This window comes from Micromys minutus (genome assembly GCF_963924665.1).
Source record: "Micromys minutus genome assembly, chromosome: 24".
Lineage (NCBI taxonomy): Eukaryota > Metazoa > Chordata > Mammalia > Rodentia > Muridae > Micromys > Micromys minutus.
In genome coordinates this window covers 48,976,474-49,000,437 of record NC_137959.1, presented here as the reverse complement: position 1 = coordinate 49,000,437, position 23,964 = coordinate 48,976,474, and the positions used below count along the sequence as shown (strand labels likewise).

General features: G+C 41.7%; 1 protein-coding gene across 1 annotated transcript in view; it reads right to left on the bottom strand.

The window, feature by feature from the left end:
• The window catches only part of PARD3 (par-3 family cell polarity regulator), a 509,642-nt gene that overhangs the window by 218,908 nt on the left and 266,770 nt on the right, over positions 1 to 23,964 (bottom strand). The window contains 7 exon segments of the mRNA XM_080936664.1: positions 301 to 429; positions 1,704 to 1,754; positions 1,756 to 1,844; positions 6,053 to 6,435; positions 7,556 to 7,681; positions 18,534 to 18,617; positions 20,803 to 20,894. Of these exon segments, the coding sequence (XP_080792790.1) occupies positions 301 to 429; positions 1,704 to 1,754; positions 1,756 to 1,844; positions 6,053 to 6,435; positions 7,556 to 7,681; positions 18,534 to 18,617; positions 20,803 to 20,894 (954 nt within the window).

Genomic DNA, 23,964 nt, shown 5'->3' with positions numbered 1-23,964 from the left:
TGCTTAGATGTATTTACCATAAAAATCTAAAACCTGACATCGTGAGGTTCGATGGGGTTAGCAGGAGAAACAGTGATAAGCCCATGATGTCCCTGTAACCCTGCTTATAAGCTGTTTATTAAGTACGCATCCACAGAGTCGAGGCGTCTATTGTAAAGAACGCTTGCATTGAGCTACATATGAATAAAATGAAAACTATGAAGACCCCTATGGCAGCTGGCACAAACATTCACCACTGAGTAGGTAGCCTAGGTCACTGGTTTGCATGAGAAGTCTTCCATCTGCTTCATAATTACACACCATTTCCCTTGGGTGGAAAGCCTCTTCTTGACGAAAGACCAGAAGGCTCACGGTCCCCTCCATCTTGGTGCTTCTCAACAGGGAAACAACTTCCTCCTGGGACTTGCCTGCTAAATCTACTCCATTGACCTAAGACAGAGAAATTGTTTTTTAGTTACAACCCTGTCCAGAGACAGGCAGAGGAAGAAAAGCCAGAGATCCAGAACTGACGGTGTTTGTTGGCAAGAGTCTTTCTCTGTCAATTTTGGTCATGACCAGGTAGCCATGGAAGCATTGGTGGCTCATAAAAGAAGTTGATCAGGTAGCCAGATGTCAGTGAGGAAGCAATAAATCCTTTACTGTTAACCCATAAAGCAGAGCTGCAACCGCTGTAAACATGCCATAAACATGTTTATGTTTAAACCACAGGGTCAGGTCAACACAAAGCCACTACAAGAAGTAAGCCTGTGTGCAGCCGGTTTTCCAGCAGCCAAACAGGAGGATACAGGAGGAGTCTTTAAGTACAAATGCTTTTAAGTTTCAGAGAGGATGAAAAATAAATATTAAATAAATATTTTATTATGAAAATTTAAACACTAAATGCCAGAAAGAATCATCAAAAATATTAAAAAAGTAGACAAGCAAACAAATAATCACTTGGTAGAGAAAATAATGGCCCAGGGTTGAACTCTTGTCTAGAATCCCCGGTGAGGGCATTTGGTGCGGCTCAGTTGTGCGCTGGGGGCTTGGTGATGTGAGGCATAGCTCAGTTCAGAAGCCTTTGCCTCGAATGAGAGTGGAACCGAGCTTCATTAAAAAAAAAAGTGGGTCTTAAGTTCTGAGCTGTTGCCTCTTTCTTTTACATAGCTTCTAACACCAGAAATTATGTCTATGTGTGTTTTTGCAGTGACCTTAAATGCCAGTGACGTTAAACTGTAAGATTTAAAAAGGAGATTTCTAAAATCTGTTGTCCTTGCTGAGGACTCGAGATATTCTTAGTGGTCTGGGTTGCCATGCCAACCCTTTGACCTTTCCTTTCCAGACATGTTGTCCACATTCGCTTTATCTATCTGTCTTGGTCCTATTGTCTGAGTCGCTGATTTGCCTCTGCTGACAGGCAGTACGTATGAAGCTGCTGTAAATCACAATCACATGGGTATGGTAATGTGTATAAAGACAGTACATGCTCTGGAGTCATAAACCAAATACCCATGTAGCTAATATTTATGAACAATCTAGACATAGAGGTAACTTTTTTCTTCAGATAACATGGGGAAACATACAGTAAAACAAATTGTTTTTTGATGCAACATTCCTGCTTCAAAGTATACAATTTCCTATTTCATGAAAACGTTTTCCAACTAACACCCAAAAAACGGAACATTTTCGGGGAAGGCGGAAGTTCTTGCCTAGAAGCCACTCACCTCTATTAGCCGGTCGCCTGCCTTGAGTCTGCCATCCTGAATGGCAGCCCCCTCGAGGAAGAATGTTCTTGACATAAATGGGAGCTGAGCCACCTATAGTGACGTCTCGGGAAGTGATGCTGAATCCCAGTCCTTCTGTACCTGCACCATAAACAGAGACATCTGTAGGTGCTGCTATGCACTGTGAGAAGGACTGGCCGCTGGCCTGTACTATAAGCGGGATACGTGAGCCACATGCAAAGGACTGGCCAATACTGGGTCGGTTTCACATTTGATAATGTCCAATGGCCTATGTTCCTTTTAATGCTTGAAAAGTTTCAGTGAAGTTTTCAGACTGGATAGTTTGAAAGATTTTTAACTTTTTTAGCTCTAGAAGCCATTGATCTTCTGCGGTGGTCTTACCAAGGACAAATTCAAGTTAATGAACTCATATGTGAACTTTGAGTCTTTGTGGTACCAAACGGACCTGACAAATCTGCTTGAAGAAGTCAGAAATAAACATTTGCATTAAAATCTATAAAACCTTTGGGGTCTGGAGAGATGGCTCAGAGGTTAAGAGCACTGTGCTCTTGCAGAGGACTTGTGTTTGAGTACCAGTACTCAAATCAAAACAGGGGCAGAGAGATGGCTCAGTGGTTAGGAGCACTGACTGCTCTTCCAGAGGTCCTGAGTTCAATTCCCAGCAACCATCTGTAATGGGATTCGATGCTCTCTTCTGGTGTGTCTGAAGACAGCTACAGTGTAGTCATATAAGTAAAGTAAATAAATCTTTAAAAAAAAAGAATCATAAAAAAATAAATCAAAACATCTAACACAGGAGAAAACAGAGACTAAAAAAATGAGTTGACGAGAAAAGAGCAGAAAAGAATCTCGGTAGTTCCTGAAGTGAAACATGTCAGAAATACTCTCAGGCTCAGACAAAACCCTCTATTCCCAACTGGAAACCACGCTCAGATTGACTGTTAGGTTTCTGCTATTGTCTGTACTGAAGCCTTGAATGGCAAGCTGTCTATATGAATTTTACTAATTATTCTTCTGAGGCTGTCCCATATGTCTCTGTGCCGTCATGAAACTAATGGCTGGCAATAACATCTATTAAGAAAGAATTTTAAATTATTCTCTTTGGCAATACTAATTCGTACAAACTACAAAGATGGACTATTATATGAACTGCAATCCTATTAAAATAACAGCAGTAACCCCTAAATCTATAAGTCAGAAGTTCAGGCAATAACCTTTAAGGGAAAGATAAACAGATGTCAATTTTCATCTGGTGAAGCCAACAAGACAGTCTGCTCTGATGGAAACAGATTACTAACCTTCTCCTCTCTTTTTATTAAAAAGCTAATTTCTACAAAAGAGCAGGGGATTTGAGAATGCCAGAGCAGTAATAAATATTAAGAAATCATAATTATTGAAGCAAGTAAGTTGGGCTTCTCTGTTCTGTTGCCTCGTGTGACAGAGCTCCAAAATTATTTCAGTGAGTGATTATTCCAGAGACTTTTTTCTTTTTAAGTACAAGGCATTGACTCCAGCTTGCAAATTAATATCGCTTAGAGTACAATGGTCTGCTACTCTGAGTTGGACACATATTTAACACGATCACACTATTTTTTCAATGGGCTTCATAACAGACCCTCAATGTTACAAGCACTGGTAAAAATGTAATTTTACAGCTATGAGGAAATGTTTAATTCTGAAGCAATCATTATGACCATATTTCTATTCAGTCCTAATCAAAGACAATCAACGTTCTCTTCCTTCTTAAGTACAGTCAACACAATCTGTTGTGTAAAACATCTGTAGGCAATGCTGTAAAGGCCGCAGCCACTTCTGCTGCATAATTTCCATGCTAGCGAAACAACAATCAATACAAATCTAGGGGATGTTCATCATTCAGATTAGCAAAAGTCAGAGAAATATTTAAATAAAACCCGCCACTTCTAATTTTTATGGATTGACGGTTAGACTTTCGGAATTAGGTGAATAATCAGCTCCCTCCTTTCTAAATGATACAAGAGCAAAGCCACTATTATCAAAATACTAAAAAAAAAAAAAAGGCTCTTAATGGCAAGTGAAATAACACTCAATGAATGAATGAGCTTGCCTTACATCACAATTTGTCATGCTTGTTATTTCTGCAAATTGATTAAATGAAGGATCCTCCCTCAGTAAAGAGAAGTGTGATGTGATAAATAATGCTGTTTATGAAGTAACAGAAAACTGTCTGCCCAGGGACTATGAGCAGGATTTTATTTTCCATATATCACTATTGTGGTACTTGACGTATTTTTGGTTAAAACCCAAAGCCTGCCACTTGAGTGGAGGAGAATGTGAACTTGACTCTCCCCTCGCTGAGGACAGAAAGCAGAGGGCTTCCCGTACAGCTTGCAAAGGAGCCCGGTGTCAAGTCCTGTTTCTGCCAATCAAGTATGTGTAGCTCAAAAGCCAATCATCAGAAGCCGGGCTCAAAGTTCAGTGGAAGGATTGTCCTAGGAAGAAGGCAGCAGACACACAGCATTTCCAGTGCTACCCCAGTAGAAAGAACGTGCTGAACGCCACAGCAGGGAAGACCGCCAGCAAGGGTTTGCTGTCCATAGCCCCCTAGCACAAGTAAGTCATTCTGGATGACTCCCCAGCCGCTGCTAGAACTGGTTAAACTCAGAAAGGCATTTTCTTTCTAAATAAAGCCTTAATCTGAAAGGCATGATTTTGAAATGCTCAGCTAAAAAGGACACACAGTAAGCAAAGTATATCTTGTCCTTGAGAGAATGCATTGGTCACTGGCCATCTGAAGGTCAAGTGTGGCTGTCACTCTGCATAATAGAGAAGACCAACTGTAAGGGCCTTCCCGTTTGCACAGATCTGCCACGTTCCTGTGTGTGCACAGATCTGCCACGTTCCTGTGTGTGCACAGATCTGCCACGTTCCTGTGTGTGCACAGATCTGCTACGTTCCTGTGTGTGCACAGATCTGCCACGTTCCTGTGTGTGCACAGATCTGCCACGTTCCTGTGTGTGCACAGATCTGCCACGTTCCTGTGTGTGCACAGATCTGCCACGTTCCTGTGTGTGCACAGATCTGCCACGTTCCTGTGTGTGCACAGATCTGCCACGTTCCTGTGTGTGCACAGATCTGCCACGTTCCTGTGTGTGCACAGATCTGCCACGTTCCTGTGTGTGCACAGATCTGCCACGTTCCTGTGTGTGCACAGATCTGCCACGTTCCTGTGTGTGCACAGATCTGCCACGTTCCTGTGTGTGCACAGATCTGCCACGTTCCTGTGTGTGCACAGATCTGCCACGTTCCTGTGTGTGCACAGATCTGCCACGTTCCTGTGTGTGCACAGATCTGCCATGTTCCTGTGTGTGCACAGATCTGCCACATTCCTGTGTGTGCACAGATCTGCCATGTTCCTGTGTGTGCACAGATCTGCCACATTCCTGTGTGTGCACAGATCTGCCATCTACAAGAAGAAGCTACATAAGGAAATCAGTAAAAGTGGGGAAGACTTAACAACACCCGTCACCATTATCTGCCACTGTCAAGGAAGCGAAGTCATGCTCTAGAGAAGAAAGAACAATCAGACAACTGCGTGAATAAGACAGCCTCAAACTTAGGCGCCCCTTCTCATGACTGAGGGCTACCAGGACCTCTAACATGCTGCTTAATGCAATGTGTCAGCATGGTGGCCAATCAAGACCAGCGGACCTCCGTTATGATTCTAGACATCAAAGGAAAACCTATAAACCACCTTCATTTTATATATATAATATGGCCCTAGGAATAATAGCTGATTCTTCTAAACATATGTTGTAACTTCTTCTGAACCTTTACATTTTAATTATATTTCTTCTGCATTTGTATGTATATGTGTACGCAAGTGCTTATGTAACTGTGTGATGTGTGTGTACATGTGTATAAACCAGATGTTAGAGTATGGTGTCTTCCTCAAATGTTCTCTGGCTTATGTTTTGAGACAGTCTCTTATTGAACCTGGAGCTAGTCTATTGACAACCACATGTCCCACCCTTCACCCACCCTCATACCCAGTGTGCCTGGCTTTTTTGTTAATGCTGGGAATCTGAACTCAGGCCCTCATGTATACGAAACAGGCACTTTACTACTAAATCCATCTCCACAGTCCTATGATTGTTTTAATTTTGACTGAGTAGGGATAAAGATCAGGGTAGAATGCCTTGCAAGCAAATACACAGCCTTGGGTTTATTCTGAGCACTAAACATTTAGCAGAGGAAGACAACAGAGCACACATACCCCAGTAGTCACAGCATTTTCTCTCTGCAGTTGCTTATCTTAAAAAAACAATCTGACAATACATACATCGTACCTTTCTTAAGCTGGATGTTGAGCTTCTTGCCTACTTTCTTCGTGTTGTACACACTGCCTACACTGGTACTAAGCACATTCGGTGGAGCCAACGCTGGGGCTGTGGGTGGTTTGGTTGAGGCATGAGCACTATGAGGTAGTCGGGAGTGAGCGTCCAGCTGCTCGGGTGGCTGACTCAGTCTGGGTGCTCTGGGCAATGCTTGAGGCGCATTGTTAGCCACACTCCTGTTGGCCACACAGTGGCTGTCGGGGCTGAAGCGGCTAGGGGAATAGTTGTTCTTCTCTCGTTGGGAGAGTTGTTCATACTGCTCCTTGTTGGCTGCAGGGACCACATGGAACCAAATGACACGCGCACGCATGGCTTGGCGGAACATATGTTGTGCTCTGGGTTTGACAAAGAATGGAAGATTAGCAAATGAAGACTAGCAGAGCAGAAACTAGCATGAGCCTGATTAAGTATGCTAATTAAGCAAAAGAACCACGAACCACATTGCAAGCCCCCAATAAAAGCAGGACAGTTTCTCCAAATATAAATTTCTCATCCTGTAAATAAAAATGATAAACCTGTCTAGGACTGTAGATCTTCAATAATGATTACTGCTAACACACATATTCTAGTTTTTTTTTTTTTTTTTTTTTTTTTTTTTTTTTTTTTGACAGAAATCAAACATAGCTTCCTTTCTCACGGATGTGTCCAACCTTCAGTCTATGGGCCACATATATCTCAGGATAGCTATGAATGCGGTCCAACACATTTTTTAGATGGCAACGACATATCACAATGTCAAAGGCTGGATATCCCTGTACAGAGTTGTGACATATAACTAAAAATGGCAAGAGGTGTTTTCTTACTAAGGGTTGTAGAATGTTTAAAGAAACACTTTATAGTATACTTGAGGAAATAGAGACAACTAGCCAGTCGTGACTTATCTGCAACATTGTTTCAAGTTTGTTGCAGAAATCTGAGAAACACTAAGTCTTGCAAACAGAACCTGTTGATGCACTAGTCCTCACCCCCAATCCCACCCTGCCCCGAGTCTGGGATCCTACCTGTTATGGAGCCCTAAGACCCACTGTAAGGTAGCACCCCCTCATGCCTTGCCCAGGTCTCTCAACCAAGTAAGAGTGCTATCCACACCTACCAATTCTAAAAGATTTTGTTGTTGGTATTTTTATTTTCATAAAAGCTTCAGTTGGGATAAAGAACACCCAAGAAAGACACAATACTGTGACTCAGAGAAGCCTTTCTCCTTATTCTCACAGTGAAGGACATGGCTGGACTTCCCAAGAACAGTGTAACTCTGATCAGTCTGGGGGCAGCTCACCTGGCTACAGGGCACTTTAGATATCGATCAATGGGCTACAAGAAGTTTGATTAGATTCTGGGTAGAAAACTAGATCACTGCATTAAACCATCTCCTATGGTACAATATTCAGCAATGTGTCCGTGTACCTCAGCCAAAGGAATTCTATCACCACCAGGGAAGAGGTCCAGCACACTTACTGCTCAAATCTTCTGTTCCGAAGATCTCCGTCGTTAATCCTCACAATGCAGTCATTTTCGTGGAAAAGATTTTCTTGCTCAGCTTTCCCACCTTTCTCCAACCTCTTCACTAACAACCCCAGTGTTCTGGAACATCAAGAACGTGAACCGTTACAGGGGTAAAATACCCTCCAGGTGCTTTAGCTCTAATGCACACATCCACTAGTGCACACATTCACAGACTCCCTTGAAAGGGGATGGGCTAGAGTGCTATTAAAATATCTTCCAGCAGCACTGGGAGAAACCACAAGTGTCTCAATGATCTGTACAAATTGACCCTTTCAATAATTGCCGGAAATCTGTTTTCTGACTTGTCAGTATTCGCCTTCTGAGGCTAAATGCGTCCTAACTCTGCTCCCAGCTGCTTAGGGTGTCAGTGGGCATCGCAGTATGAACAGAAATGATCTAATGAATGGCTTTGGTGGGATGCTGCTTCCGTTCAGATGGCATGCTGCTCGCAGCAACCTTTTTGTTTCACAGCGGGTCAGGAGGAGCACAGCACAAGCCCGTGCTGCTCAGAGTTTGAAGGACAACAGTAAAGTCTTTAGAGAGTCAGAGAGAGACTTTCCCTTCATGATCAACAATAGGTCTGATGATTGGAATTTCAAAACTTGGTGAGTCTCTTCCTTAAGTAAGGGATCTGCTGCCACACTCCCAGTCAAAGGGAAAAACAGAAGCAGGAAAACAGTTTGGAGACCACTACTTAGTGTTTCTCTCATCTGCCTCGGTACTCATGTGATGGGAGAGAACATGAAATGAACTTCATGGAGAAGGAGACAAAGTAAAAAGACAAAATTATTAATATTTGTGTGGTTTGAAATTCCCTACTGGCTCAGGTAGCTGAACGCATGGTCCCCAGTTGTTGGTGCACTTGTGGAGTGTCATGGTACCTATACAAGGTGCATCCTCGCTGGAGGAAGAGCACGGAGCGGCAGGCTTTGAGGGTTTATAGCTCTGCCCCACTTCCAGATCACTATTCTGCCTTGTCTTTGCAGCTGTAAATTTGATCTCTCAGCCTCTTGCTCCAGTGGCCTTCAACCATGCCTCCCACCATGATGGATTCCTAGCCCTGTAATAAACTCTTAATAAAAGTCAAAAGAGACTTTTAACCAGGAGTCACTTCTGGTCCTATTTAATACAACAATGGGAAAGTAACTCAAAAGTTGGTACCAGAGAGTGGGCAGTGGACATGAAGAACCTGATCATGTTGACTAGAAGGAATGGGGACGACTTCAGGACTTCGTATTAGAGAAGCAGCTAAACTCTATAAGCAGACCCTACCCCGCTAAGCATCCAGCTTGTAAAAGAGGGCTCGAGAGCTTTTCTAGACAGTCACTCCAAGATATAATCTGAAGAAAAAAAAATGTACAAAGTCATGTAATATCACTGAAGACTGACTTTCTAAATGGTCCTTCTGTGTGGCCAAATGCATTAGTGATGCTAATGTATGATAAAATATTGCAAATTACTGGGTGTGGTTGGCACATGCCTTTAATCCCAGCACTTGAAATTTCTACACCAGCCTGATCTATAAAGCAAGTTTCTGGGACCTTGCTGAAGGTGGTGTGGGGTTATGAATCATAAGCGGGGCTCAAACCCCCCACCACCGCCCCCCCATGACACACTGCCATGTGGTGCTAGGGAATCAGAAGCTGCCTGGACTAAGATGATGTAATTAATTTCTCCACAATGGGGGGAGGGGAATAGCTATCTCCAGAGAATGAACTGATAGAAAGGTCAAGTGCCACAATCTGCAAACATTTCTCCACGGAAGGAAAGTGAACACGAAAGGAATTGAGGTGAAAAAATCAAAAAAACACCTCTTGAGAAAACACCCATAGTCGCAGGAGAATGGAACAGTGTTCTGACCAACCCACAGAAAGCTGAAGGGTCAGGCACTCTCAAAGACCTGGAAGCAGTTGGGTGACTCACAAGACCCATTTGTATACTACCGCCACAAGCTGTCTCAGGGCTGCAGTAAGAAAAACAGCACATCCTAGGTCAGTCAGCTGGTTAGTAAGTTAGTCCCTCTGTCTCTCTCCTATCTATGTCTCTGTCTCTGTCTACCTCTGCCCTTTCTGTTTTTTGTTTGTTTGCTTGCTTGCTTTTTTGTGACAAAGTTTTACTGTTTAGCCCAGGCTGGCCTCAAACTCACAAAGTTCCGTCTACCGCTGCCTCCTGAGCATTGGCATTAAAGGTGTGCATCACCTACTGCTTGGCTAGGTATGTGTCTCATAAACTAAACTCATCAGAGTTTATTCTGAAGCAGTTTATAGAGGATAGATAGATGACAGATGGATAGATAGATAGATGGATGGATGGATGGATGGATGGATGGATGGATAGATGATAGATAGATAGATAGATAGATAGATAGATAGATAGATAGATAGATGATAGATAGATGTAGATAGATAGATGGATAGATGATAGACAGACAGACATAGATATCTCTGTTGGTTTATTGGAGCATTATGGGTCTCATGACTTATGGCTATTAGGTTACAGGGTGTGCTTTCCTTCTTGGAAGCAACTGCCAGAGTTCCCAAATGGCAACAGTGACCCAATCAAGAGCTATGGGAGAAAAGAAGAAAGAGCTCTTAGGGGTGGTTCAAGAATCAGTTACCTGTGCTGGCTGCACTGGGTCACATGGTTGAGAAGAGACCCTCATTTATGAATGAGGCTAGAGAGGCTTATGAAGAAATGACTGCACTTCAGGGTCATGTGGGAATATGCCTGATCTACTCAACATGTGAACTTCAGGCAGATCTCAAGTCAGTCGCAGGTTTCCCAGAGAATGAGATTTTCTTTTTTTGTTAGACTAAAATGTTTTTCAGACCTACTCTTCTACTGTTTTCTACAAGGCTTGTTTTTTGTTTGTTTGTTTGTTTTTTCCCCTTCTTAGAGAAAGGAAGAGAAGAAGAGAAAGAAGAGGGAAGGGGAGAGGGGGAAGGGAAAGGGGAAGAAGGAAGGAAGGGAGAGAGGGGAGGAGGGTGGGCACAAGAAAATAGTGGGTCCACTGAGTACAAATCTCAATTACATATCTGTCTTTCTTTAAACCCTTCTCACACAGTTGCTGAACAGTCTCTCTCAGGAACAGGAGGAGGGAGCACCACAGAAAGCAAGCTGCCGGATGCTGCATCTCTGTGTGTGATTTTGGTTGCATAATTAGAAATTTAACTGCTCAGATTATATTAAGGATTCACCACTACATTTTTACAAGGTTCATTAGCCTAATTATACACTTAATTCAAACAAACTCAGTTGCACATGTTAACATTTTAATTCTAAGTATAAATTATAACCAATGATAAAACTGAAAATAAGTAACAAATGTTTTATTGACATTTAAATTGGCTGAGGTAGTTTAAGTTCTGCTTTGATAATCTCCACTCCCAGAACATCCAGCTTGATGGGAATGATCATGGTTTATCTTAATAAATCCTGATGCAATACAAACATGACAGTAAGGGCAGGGTATGAATGGGGGTCCTGGCAAAAAGACCTCGTCAGATACCCAGTTACACATGGGAATTAGCAATTATGCATGACTCAGAACTCCAGCCACAGAAGGAAAGTTTAAACTTTATAAGCATTTTAGTTAAAATAACAATCCTTGCAGAACAGAGATCTTGTTAAGCATACAAGTATAAAAATGTTTTTATGTAATACAATATCATGTGCTGAGACATTTAAAGAAAAGTTTTAATTTAAAAAGGGTTCTTACAAAGAATCTGGTAGAGGGCTTGCCAGCAAGTGTGACACCCTAGGCAGGAGGTCCAGCAGAACCACAAACTAAGTAAATGAAATGGTTGGGGAAAGTGGACAAAACATAAACAGAGATGGGAGTTTCTTCAAATTAAGGAAGAAATTAAACATCATTCTACTGTTTCAAAAACAACACAATTTTTCTAAAACTATAAAAAGGAGAGTCAGATTCAACCCAGATATCTTGGGGGCAAGCTCCTAATAAGCCCTCAGGCCAGTAACAGAAAGACAGCATGCAGACAAGTCAATCACTAATAGATTGGAAGGTTGAAGACAAAAACGGGAAATAGACATTGAGGACATAAAATGAACGTCTGGCTTTGGATGCTCTGTAGAGAAAAGGGTTATTGACCAGGAAAAGGAACAGCGAGGGGGATATAGATGGTATAAATAAGGGCAAACCTTAGCGGGAGAAACAGCCAAGCTCACTCAGACTTTGCTGGGATATTTAAATGGGTTAGTATGTAACTTTCTAAAGTTACATGCCCATTATTCATATATATATATATATGTGTGTGTGTGTGTGTGTGTGTGTGTGTATGTATATGTGTGTGTACACACATATATGTATATGTATACGTATTTGTATATACATATACAATGACCTTAGGGGTTGCTCTTCAGGCGTTGTCCATCATTTTGAGGCAAGCCCTCTTACTGACTTGGAACTTGCAAAGTAGGCTCAGCTGGTCAATGAAATCCTGGGATTCTGCCTCTGCTTCCACATCACTGGGATTGCAAGCATGCCTCACCACAACCTGGCTCCTTTTTGCATGGGGCCTGAGAATCTAACTCAGGCCCTCATGCTTGCAAGATAAGCACTTACCAACTGTCTACTCCCTTGTCCAAAGAAATAGTTTGGACTTGAGGAAATCATTCAGTACATGTGTCCAAGAGTCAGTTAAGAAAAACTATATTTGTACAAATTGTATAAACATCCCTCCATGAGTTTCTATAGGAACACTTTTCTAATTATCTCTACTAGGTTCATATAGAACACACATTTGAAAGGTTCACATTCTATATCATAGAAAATATACAAGGACCAATAGGGTCATTTTTGTTTTGATGTACTGACCGTGAATATTAAAATGTTCTCTTCAGTGTACTGTTTTTCTTTATGGGTTTGGATGATGGAATCTGTTGGAATGATGGAACTAAGCCAGAAGGCTGAGGGGAAATCTCAGACAAGGCACTAGAATAGCAACCAGAGAAGGTTTTCTCATCAGGATTCTCCTGAAGTTCTCATTTCACTGAACGTTTGAAAAGAAATAGGGGATAAATTGCAGTTACTGAGAAAAAAATCAAATGATGGATTATGCCTTAGTCACTTTCCTTACTGCTGTGGTGAAACACCACAGCCAAGGCAACTTATAGAAGACAGAGTTTATTTGGGGCTTACAGATCCAAAAGGCGAGTCTGTGACTATAACATGCTAGTAGGCATGCAGGCATGAAGCTGGAATAGTAACTGAGAGCTTTCAGCTTAAGACACAAACACAGGGCAGAGAGGGGGTAGGGAGCAGGAGAGGGCGAGGGAGAGGGAGGGAACCAAGGATAGTGTAGTTTAAAGCAACACATGTCTTCAAACAAAGTCATATTTTCTGATCCTTACCAAGCAGCTCTGACAGCTGGGGATCAAGTATTCAAACATGAGCCTCAAACCAGCACGGAAGTACATATACAAAGCAAGAAGTAATTAATAAGCCAGGTACCTGCCAGAAGCCAGCAACAGGAAGCTAAAATGCTCCAGACCTTCCCCTTCATGCTAAAACCCTATCTTACCTGACCCCTCAATCAACCTACATACATTTGGATCTTTCCTAAGGATTCTGATTAAATACCAGGCAGGAAAGAGAGGTTTGGAAGCACAATTTGTGTAATCAAAACATAGTAAACTTATTCGATTTACTTTTTACAGACCCATCATCCCAAGAATTTCTAAGAAGCAGGAGTGTGTATTTGTTAGAAATATTCATAGTTAGAGCGAAGAAGAGGCTTTCCTGTTACATGGTGAGTAAGTAAGAAAACATGGGTTTATAAATGAAGCAGGAAGCAGCAACAGAGCCATTTATATATAACAAATGGTCGGTTGTAGGCCCATTCAGGCCATGAACCACACTCTGACAGAGTGAGGGTGTCAGATTCCCTGGAGCTGGAGTTATGGGTCGGCTGTCATGTGTGCTGAGAATGGAATGCTGGTCTCTGCAAGAGGGGCAAGTGCTCTAAAGCACCGAGCCGTCTCTCCAGGAAACTGTCCAAAAATGAAATTGCTGTGATGTTTTATTTCTATGTGGGTTTACATATATGTCCATACCACAGTGCAGTTGTGTAGGTCAGAGGGCAGCTCTGTGCAGTCAGGTCTCTCTTTCCAACACGTGGTCCAGCAATGGAACTCAGGTTTCAGGTTGGCCATCCACAACTTTCCTGGCTGAGCCATCTTTTGGGTAACTGGTTAAATTTTATTAACAAATGCTTTCACACCACAGTGTACATAGCTACTTTCATGGTGTGCATTTGATCCGTGATGTCTCTAACTCTAGGCGTAGAACCAATAGATTCCCTTTACATCTCAAAATGAAATAATATAATAGATGAATCAAAAAAAAAAAAAAGACTCCTTAAATACAATTAACCAACACCAAATTACAAGCCGCATAGGAAATTTAGTTGGTGGTGGCACACGTATCTTTAGCCCCAGCATTTAGGAGGCAGACACACGCAGATCTCTTGTGAGATTGAGGCCAGCCTGGTCTACAGAGAGAGTTTCAGGACAGCCAAGGCTATACGGAGAAACCCTGTATCAAACCCCTCCCCCTCCAAAAAAAAGGGTAGTGTGAAGTAAGAAACGAAGAAAGACCCGTGGAAGCAGGCTGTGCTGGGCTATGCCACGTGCGTGTGTTAAACACACTTGTGTTCACTGGGAAAGAGTCAGAACGTGGGTTACAAAGGTAAACTGTGGAGCCCACGTGAGTGGGCTTTGCAGCAGCATCTTCAGACACACGTGATTCAAATGACTAGCTCTTGTCTCACAATCAGTTGCTCACACTTGTGTGAATACCTTCCTACAAGTGCCCTCAGGAATTACTACCTTTACAGAATAACATCTCTAGGACATATCCCCTGTATCCTTCGAGGAATGTATCGAGCATATAGTGCCTTTTTTTCCCTTCAAGGTATGGGTCAAGCACACAGTGCTTTCTGGGGCCTTGCACGGCAGCCAACGTTCCGTAGTCTCCCGTATTTGAATCCCTATGGCTTGTGGAGGGCACCTCTTCATATACATGTTTCTCAAGCCCATCAAAGGACATGCAAAATATGACAATTTCATAGGCCTGGCCCTAGTTTGGCATGATTTTTGTATCTTGTTTTGTATTGACCTAAGGTTATACTATAATAATATGTCTATATCATTGGAAAGTCTGAGAAAATCTGTCAATAATTCCATGGTCAGGCTGTGCCATTACTATTTCATTTTATTTTTTATTTTGAGTGACATGTTCTTATCACAAAGCCCAAGTGGCCTTGAGCTTAAGATCCTCCCTACGTCGGCCAGCGCCCTTAGCCTTCAATTTTATTTTACCAAGGATTTTGAACTCATGGCTCTGAATAGTTCTTAGAACTAAAAAGAACCTATAAAATAGCCAAATTCTGCCAAATAATGTCATAGTTATTTGTTATGAATGTCCTGAGAGTATTTATTTGCATTCGTGACTTAAATAAGGTTGTTTGAGAGGGAAAGGAGGTAACGGATGTAAAGAGAAAGGGGTTCAAAACAATGAAACCGGGTACCACATGGCATCAGCACCACTTTTGCAAAATTTCTACAAAGACATTTAAGAGACACAGTATCCTGGAGAAGTTGACCCTGTGGATGCTCCCACCATATCTGTGTCTAGTCTAGAGTCAGTCACCAAGGAAGAACTGGAAGACGAGCCATCCTTAAGGTTGCTGGTGAAGACACAACATTCAACTTGCTACAGAAAACAGCCTTCCAGAGAGCAAGCAGGTCTGGCAGGTCAGACATGAAGCTGTCACTGCAAAGCAGCTGTGAAGCACTCTCCAACCCAGCTTCACCCAGCTTCACCCAGCTTCACCCAGCTTCACCCAGCTTCACCCAGCTTCACGTATAAATTACTGTTTTCCTTCACCACATACGACATCTGAAGCGGTCTGGGAACGCCCATGCACTACGCACAATTCATGCTTTGAATTAGACTGAAATTCTAAACAGGAAAGGAAAGAATGCATGTGTTTATCAATTCTGTAAAAATAAACTTCCTGGGACAGTTAATATTTAGTTAAGTCCCTGGATTTGAGAGGGCATGAGGCTAAGGAAAATTTTCATGCAAACTGTTCTCAGAGATTTCAATGTGCATACTTGTGCTGCTGTGTTCCTGCCAAAGAACATGTGACTTCCTCAGATATGCTGCTGTGTTCCTGCTAAAGAACATGTGACTTCCCAACATGTGCTACTGTGTTCCCGCTAAAGAACATGTGCCTGCTACACCACATATTTCTTCCTGCCTGATTGCTCAATCTGCCTGAGAGCCCAGAGCTGCCGTCACATTTAAAATCATCCTCCACCACCAGTCAGCCTCAGTTTCCAAAGTCAGACACTTCTTCTTTACCAGCTCCCAGATCAACCACCATCTGACTATAGCAAATCCCTGGAGGAAAAAAAATGGCATCTGTCCATCTTGTCTGGGATGCCTGCTATTCTCATTATCTGGTAATAAACATCTCACAGGGTTTCTGATGGTGAAATGTGGCTTCCTGGCACCACTCCTCATCCTTGTTTCAAGGTGAGGGCCTCTTGGGATTGCTGACAGAACAGAAAGGAAGAACTAGAAGCATCCAGTTCACGTAGAAGACCACAGAGCTGCACACAGCTGGAGGGAAAAGCAAGCACCTCTATCCAGGTGCCACGGAAAAGCTGGTGAGAAGCAGCAAAGATTGGTGAAGTGTCTTCTGTTCCTCGCTCCAAGTCTTGGTTCTTTATGTAGGGAAGCTGCACAGTTTTCCTCATCAAGAGTTAAACTGGGAAGAACTAAAAATGACTCAGCTCCAGAGTTGCTAGTTCTGCCGAAGAATTTGTTTGTTTACTTGATTGGGTTCCGTCTCATCCCAACTCAACACCACGGCAACCACCAACTGTGGTGGGCTTTGCAATATTTTTCTGAATTCAACCTACTGGCAGGTTTATTTCTGTTTTCTCCTTTCGCTTTAGGCTTGTCATCTGTTTATTTTATCCTAATGTCTTTCTCACAGTGAGGTGGGAAATGTGTAATGCAAGACAGGAAGTAACACGCTTGCAATACAAATACTGGCCCAATGTTGGCACGTACAGAATAATCTTATTTGTGATGAATTATGATCACAAGCAATTTCAGACGGCCCTGGGAAGCTATGATGCAATGATTCTTTTTTTTTTTTTAACTTTCTCAAGCTTCGTTTGAAATAATTCTAAATGATATCCTTAAAAGAAAATAAAGCCAAGGTACCTTCAAAAAATTATTTGACTGAATGTTCTTTGAAGATATTTTAATGTTTTCCCAGAGTTTAAGGTAAAAATAAAAGAGAAGAAAGGAAAAGGGGAATCAATAAAAATCCTACTCCAAAATTCAAGGTGACTTTTATACTGAGCTATAAGGTACTGTATTCATGGTACTTCAAAAGAATATTAATAAACTCAACTTTCAGTTTCAAGTTGGTCCACAACCTATATTTGTTACAGAAGGAAAACAGAAATGTGGACTTGTATTCTTCATGATTTATAAGAAAGCACTGCAATTGGTCAACGACTTGGAAACATATGCAGCTGGCTGCTAGTTCACGCTCTGCCTCCTGGAACACATCGATAACAGTTTTAGCACATGTGGCTGACTCTGTCACTGGTCTGGGATCCCCCTCGTCTGCATTCAGACCTGAGCTCAGTCTCTCGCCTCAATTCAAAATGACTGTCCCGAGCCTTCATAACTGACGCATGTTCTCAGCTGTGGCTCTGGGTTCCTAGTTACATGTCTCCTCTGCTGAGGGCGGTTCCCAGGTGTGTGCTCCAGGTTCTCAGCCTGCGTTTTGTTCACAGGTTACGGCTCTTCCTGCCTATTCTTATTTCTGGCCGTTGCCCTGGGTTTCTAGTCACTGGGTCGGTTCCTAGTCCTTGGTTTTTTGATACTATATAAGGCCAATATTTTCCAACCAAGTGGGGGGAGGGAGCTGAAATACTTTTAAAAAGAATAGAGTAAAAAGAGTAAAAGTTGATTAATGGGTTCAAAAACAAGCCATAAACGAGTCTCACCAGCTCATCACAAACTGAACAAGGAGAGGGATTGTCACACATGACTAGAAAGCACGATATCTGGCCAAGGCCCCGCTCATCAAACATTAATACAAAAACTAATTATATATTACATAATTTTATTTATAATCATTTATATATAATCTATATATCTATAATAATGCACACCATATAAATATAATTTACATAATTAAACAATTTATAATGATTTATCATTATATATTAATTACATACAAGAGAAAACCCAACACTATTTGGATATATTAAAGCCCCCAAAATAATGTTTACTTCATAGCTGGGGCAGCGTGGAGAATCAAGACAACTCATTTCACATTTGGAGACTTTATAGAATCATATCCTTTGTAGCACTAAAGTTGGAAGTATCAGCACCACATTCGGTGTAGTGAGCATTTGAAGATTAAAGTCAGCTTGCCCAGCTTTCTAAGGAATTTTTAAAAAACTCACCAGAGTCTGACATAATTGCAGAAATGAGCTAACAGATACATATTTCTAATAGATTTCCACCTAAGATATCCAGCTAATTTTTATCGTATGATTTTTCTTTTTCAGATAATTACTGTAGCTCTCCAGGGGTTTGTAAATCGAAGCATGGTTGTCAGCTTGCAACAAGTACCAGGATGTGCTAAACGGTGAGTTGGTTAATATAATCTGAACCTACGGGTCTTTCCCGTACATAGAAACTTCCTTGATCGGGCTGCGTGTATTCTTGTAGACTTGTTTAAAAAGAAAGCAAGCAGCTGACCCTGGTGAAGGCCTTTCTGTTATGCATGTGCGAAGTCAACACAGAAAACAGTGGACATTACAGTTGATTAAAAAAAAAAAAAAAAAAAAAACCTGCAAGATACGTTACCTGCCGCCTCGAGCACTGAAAGGCACTACATGGATTCCCAGGGGCCCTCCATCGTTGGGGACTTGTACGAGCTTTACCATATCACTGTGAGACAATGATGAATGAGGGAGCATGAACATGGACTGTCAACAAACCCAAACAAAAACGCAACAAAACAAAAACAGACACGCAACAGCAACAACAAAAAGAACAAAAACAAAATTCTGGACAGATAGGCGACAGGCACGCACACACACACACTCAAGAATGCGAGCACAGTGATGGAGGCAGCGCCAAAGTCCACCTACCTGAATGCTAGTCTGATAGCACTGAGGAAACAATCCATCAGAGGCTAAAAGGGACACAGAAAGTTCTCCCGCACCGTTCTGTTCTGAGCAATATGACTCCGTGCTTTGGAGATCGAACACCTTGACTTCACTGAACGCTCCCCACCCCAATAGCTAACTCGAGAACTCTAAGGTTAGCTAAATGTGGGTCTTGTGCACACACAGCACACGGCAATTTACACTGTGTTCCAATGCATGTCCCTTCATCCTTTCAATAACCTGGTAAGGTCACACAGCTTTTGTTCCTGCAGGTTGACTGTCCAGAGGAGACCACTAATGACCTCATGGCTCACTATAATGGTCCAGCCTCCATCTCCTTAGCTGCAGAGAACTGTGAGGGTGGTTTGTGAGGCTTATTCTCTCAGTCCAATGGACCCACAGAAACCAAACGCTTCTGTCTGTGGCTGATCTTTAAAGCTATAAAACACCTAGTGTGGTGGCCAGGAAATGACGTGGTTAAAGCTACTTCCGTGGTTCTTTACTGTTAGTGTTGCCTTGCTTGAGAGGCACTTTTGCTACCTTTGCAGATTTTCCTTTTAACTTGTAGCACATTTTCAGAGAGCTGCATGTATATTAATCCATATTTGCAAATAGAATGTCAATTAAATATTATTGCCAATGTAGTTTTTTAATATAAAGCAAAATGCCGTATTTTGAGATATGTTTCTTCTATAAGCAGTTGGTGATGATATATATTATGATTATTTCATTAATATAGAAAGTAACTGCAGTTAACAAGGGAGATAACCAACAAAGCAGAGTCATGTATGTAGATTTAATTACATATACGAGTTAAATTAAAAATCTAGTGTGATGGTTTATGCCTATAATCTCAGAATCTAAGAATCTGAGGCAGGAAGATTTCTGTATGTTTGAGACCAGCCTAGGCTATAAAGGGAGGCCTTACTCTAAACAAACTAACATACTTTCCCACACAGCTAGAATGTTTACTGAAATAACATTATGTATAAGTCATTTTTGCACTATATAAAAATCATGTTTTAAATCCCTAACACCATTTAAGCATTTGCATCTTGATTAAGGAAAGCATAATTTTAATGGCTTTTAGTTTACTTTCTTTAAAAAATGTGGTACCCCAAACACCTCTTAAATATAAATACCTGAAATGCTGGTGATTGTATTTGTAAACCCATTGTATCTAAGCCTGCTTAATCTCACTGTGAAAGTCCCCAGCAATCGGAAGAATAAGAGTAAGAGAACACTGAGTTGAGTCCATTAATAGTGTTGCCTTCACCCCACACTTAGACCAAAAGGTCAAAAAAAAAAAAAAAAAAAGAGAGAGAGATGAATATGACTCTTCTCCCTGCTCCAGTCTACCAGGGGGAGGTACCGAGAGTAGTCTCCACTGTAAACATGCTAATGTCTGAGCTCAAAAGCTGTGAAGAAGCTGAGAGCTAAAATCATGTTCTGGAGTCCACCAAGTATCTTCCCAGACCCCGTTTCTTCAACTAAACCGTGTGCATGCATGTGCTTGCATGCATGTGACCAATGCATACTTTACCCAACTAACTTTCAATGTTGAAATACTACGTCATCATTAATTTTCAATTATTAGTAAGACAAATACTTTTTTTTGTCTCCCAAACACGAACAAATGATCCACATGCAGATAGGTAGAGCTGTCCGAAAACAGTTACAATGTTTAAAGGGCAGGACAGACATTTTCACTCAAACACTATGTTGTTCTTGTTTAGAAGCTTCTGCCAAGGCATGAAGCCCTGGGAGGGCAACCTGTGAACTTCCACACCTCACTGCCTACAGGACATCGCATGTGAAGGATGTTCTTGGTGAACACGAAGCAGTACAGGCCTAGCTTTGGCCTAAGCACAAACATGCTGCACGCCGTAAGCTTTAGAAGACCTGCTGCCATGATGATGCTGCACACACACAGTAAAGAACGAGGCAAAGCCACAGGGACTTACTCGAGGGAAAAGTTGGGCATGTTCTCCAGACCGGTATCAGCATGTCCGACCGGCTCCACACGGCTGCTGTCTTCTTCTGTGCCTTCTTCATCCTAGGGGCAGCATGGCAAAGAAAAGCATGCTGGGTTATGAAGGAGGCTGAGAATCACTGTGATCCTGTTAAGAGGGCTTTTGTCAAGGAATGGGGCCCTTGGGTGGTAAGACAGAAATGCTTTCCTGAACAAGCAGGAAAGAGTCTCGAGTGTCAGTGTGTCCCTGGAGGTCAACTGAAACAACTGAACTGTAATTGATACAAATTCCTTTGTCTTGTTATTTATATGTCACCATTTTGAATGCATGTCTTAGGCAGCAATTATATTGCTGCAATGTTGGGATATATTTATAAGCAAATACATTTACAGCCTAAAATACTTCAAAGACCAAAATAGTTGGGGTGCTAATTGACCATGACCACTACCAAAGACATTGCTAGCAATGTCTTCTCCTCCATCACAGACTAACTCAGCTTGTCAAGGTGAAATTTCAGTAGGAAAAATTCCAAGTCTAAAATCCTTTCTCCAGAAAGGTGTCTCAAAGAGCATCTGTAAGCAGCTAACTGAGAGCCTCGTGCCTTTCACAGGATAAAAGTCTTACCTTTTTAGGGGCACACAGCATGACCTAAGGCAAGGAAGGGGGTGGGGGGAACAAACACATCTGTGTGCACAGCCGTTGTCCTTGCACACAGCCTTTGGAAATGCACTATTGTGTCACAGATACTGTTGAGCATGTTTGTATTCCCAAAGACGGAAGTGAGATAAATGTTCTTGCTTGCATGAGTAAGTGAAATACAACCTAGCCCAAAATCCTTTCCTGATCATCTTGCCTGATATTTTCCTGTTAAGGAGTTCACTAATCAACCATTCCTTGACTCTTTGAGACCAGTGGATAGTTCGTGATGAACATGCTTGATATCAGTGTTCTGAGTCAACAAATTTTCAAAAGACCCATTTTCCCAAGTAGACTGGTTCAGAGGACCATGTGCATTTCAACTCCAGTGAACTGTCTGGCAACAATGGCAGACTCTGTAAAATCTTGTTATTCAAAGCAAAACTAGTCCTAGCAATCTCTGGGGTTGCTTAAGGGGAGCTATTAAGTAGAGCTTAATTAATCTCTTCCTATGCTTATAAAAATAATTTAGCTGCACATAGAATTTTACTTTTCTTCCTTTTATTCCTTATTTTTGTTTTTTTTTCTGTGGATGCATTAAACCCAACTGCATTAAGAAAGGGATCAATGAAGAAGAACATTTTGTTTTATTTGAGATAGTGCCTTATACTCCAGGCCAGCCTCGAACTTGCTTCGTAAGTTGAGATCCCCTTGCCTGTGGTGAGATCACAGGAGCATGTGACCATGGCTGGTAAATGTTCTCTTTTCCTTACATACTTAACTTGAGGTTGATCTATCTATCTACCTATCTATCTACCTATCTATCTATCTATCTATCTATCTATCTATCTATCATCTATCTATATCTATCATCTATCCATCGTCTATCATCTATCTGTCTATGTCTATCATCTATTATCTATCATCTCTATATATTATCTATCTACCTACCTACCTATCTACCTATCTATATCTATATTATATTCACAAGTTACACACACAAACATATATGTGCATGCATGCCATCAACAGACACACTAGTCAACAAAAGGATAAATAGGACCAACAACTACACAGAGTATTTCTGAAGGGGGCTTAGAGAGAAGCCGATTGTTCCATCATGCCTTCCCATCATCTTCTGCTCTGCTATGGCATGCATCCCAGGACTGGCAGACATGCATCCCAGGACTGGAAGACATACCCATGCATCCTGCACGCCCTGCACTGAGGAGCTGGGTGCTTCAAGATTGATGCTCCTGTGCTTTGAGAGGCTCTAATACGTACTTCTTAACCATCTATCTCTCTTAAGCACCAGCACACAATACATCTCAAAGGTTAAGAGCATCTTGAACCTGCCTCAGAACAGCACTTCGAATGTAAACATGAGCTCCATAAATGATGCTTCTCCGTTGGGAGCTGGAAGGTGGAAAGGTGGCAGGATTGATTATAAGCCAGGTGTAAGGGGGAAGACTGTTTATAAGCCAAATGTAAGGGGGGAAATGATCTTACAGGTTAAAGACATTTTGTTCTAAGGTCTATTAATATTGTAAGCCCCACTGAAATGTCACCAAGATGTATGCCCCACTGAAACACCTATGTGGCACCAGGAAAATAGCCACATAAAGGATACCCCAGCTACAGAGACACTCTGGATAGAGGCAGTTTACAGAGTATTTTCCAACAGTAGGTATCCCAGGACCCCAAGCATGGAAAAGATGCTGGAGATCTTTGTAAAGAATGTAGCTTGGGTCACAATATTTCCTCGCATGAGACTGTGCTCAGTAGCTGAGGGCATCTTTTACATGGGTCAGCATTGGCTACTATGTTATTTTAAAGTCTTGTGCATTTTAAAAGACATATACCCACAAGTACTGTCAGCAAAACTAAATACCATACCCCATTGTAACCATAATAAAAATAAGGTCCAGCAATTACAATCAATATTTAAGGACTATCACACTGATTAAAGCTAGGTACTCATAAGCAACAGTGTCTTGCCCCTTTATTTTAGTTAAGAATGCAGAGGTTGAAATCTCAGGTGGAGGTGATAAAACACCATAGGGTAATGTTGAAGAAGGTAACTGCCTTCTCCGTCTCTGTGTCTTCTGAAAATTGGGAACAGAAGAGACATGCTTCTCTCTGGAATAGATGATTCATAACTATGATGACCTATGTCCCTGTTTAGCATGGCATTTGAACACTAAACCTGCCAAACATGGCAATTTACGTATGCCATCAAAACCAAGTACCAGGGTCTATAGAGATGGTAATATGCATTTCTTGCTTGTTCAAAGGACCTGTGTTTAGCTCCCAGCATACACATCTAATTAAATAACCATCTGTAATTCCAGCAAGAGGAGATTCGAGTCCTTTGGCTGCTTGGGAACCTATACTCATTCATGCACATTCCCCTACAGAAATATTTACACAGGCAAACAACTGAAATAATAAAAAATAAATCTTACCAAAAAGCCCAAGAACTCCATGTAAGAAATACACCTTGACAAATATTTTTAG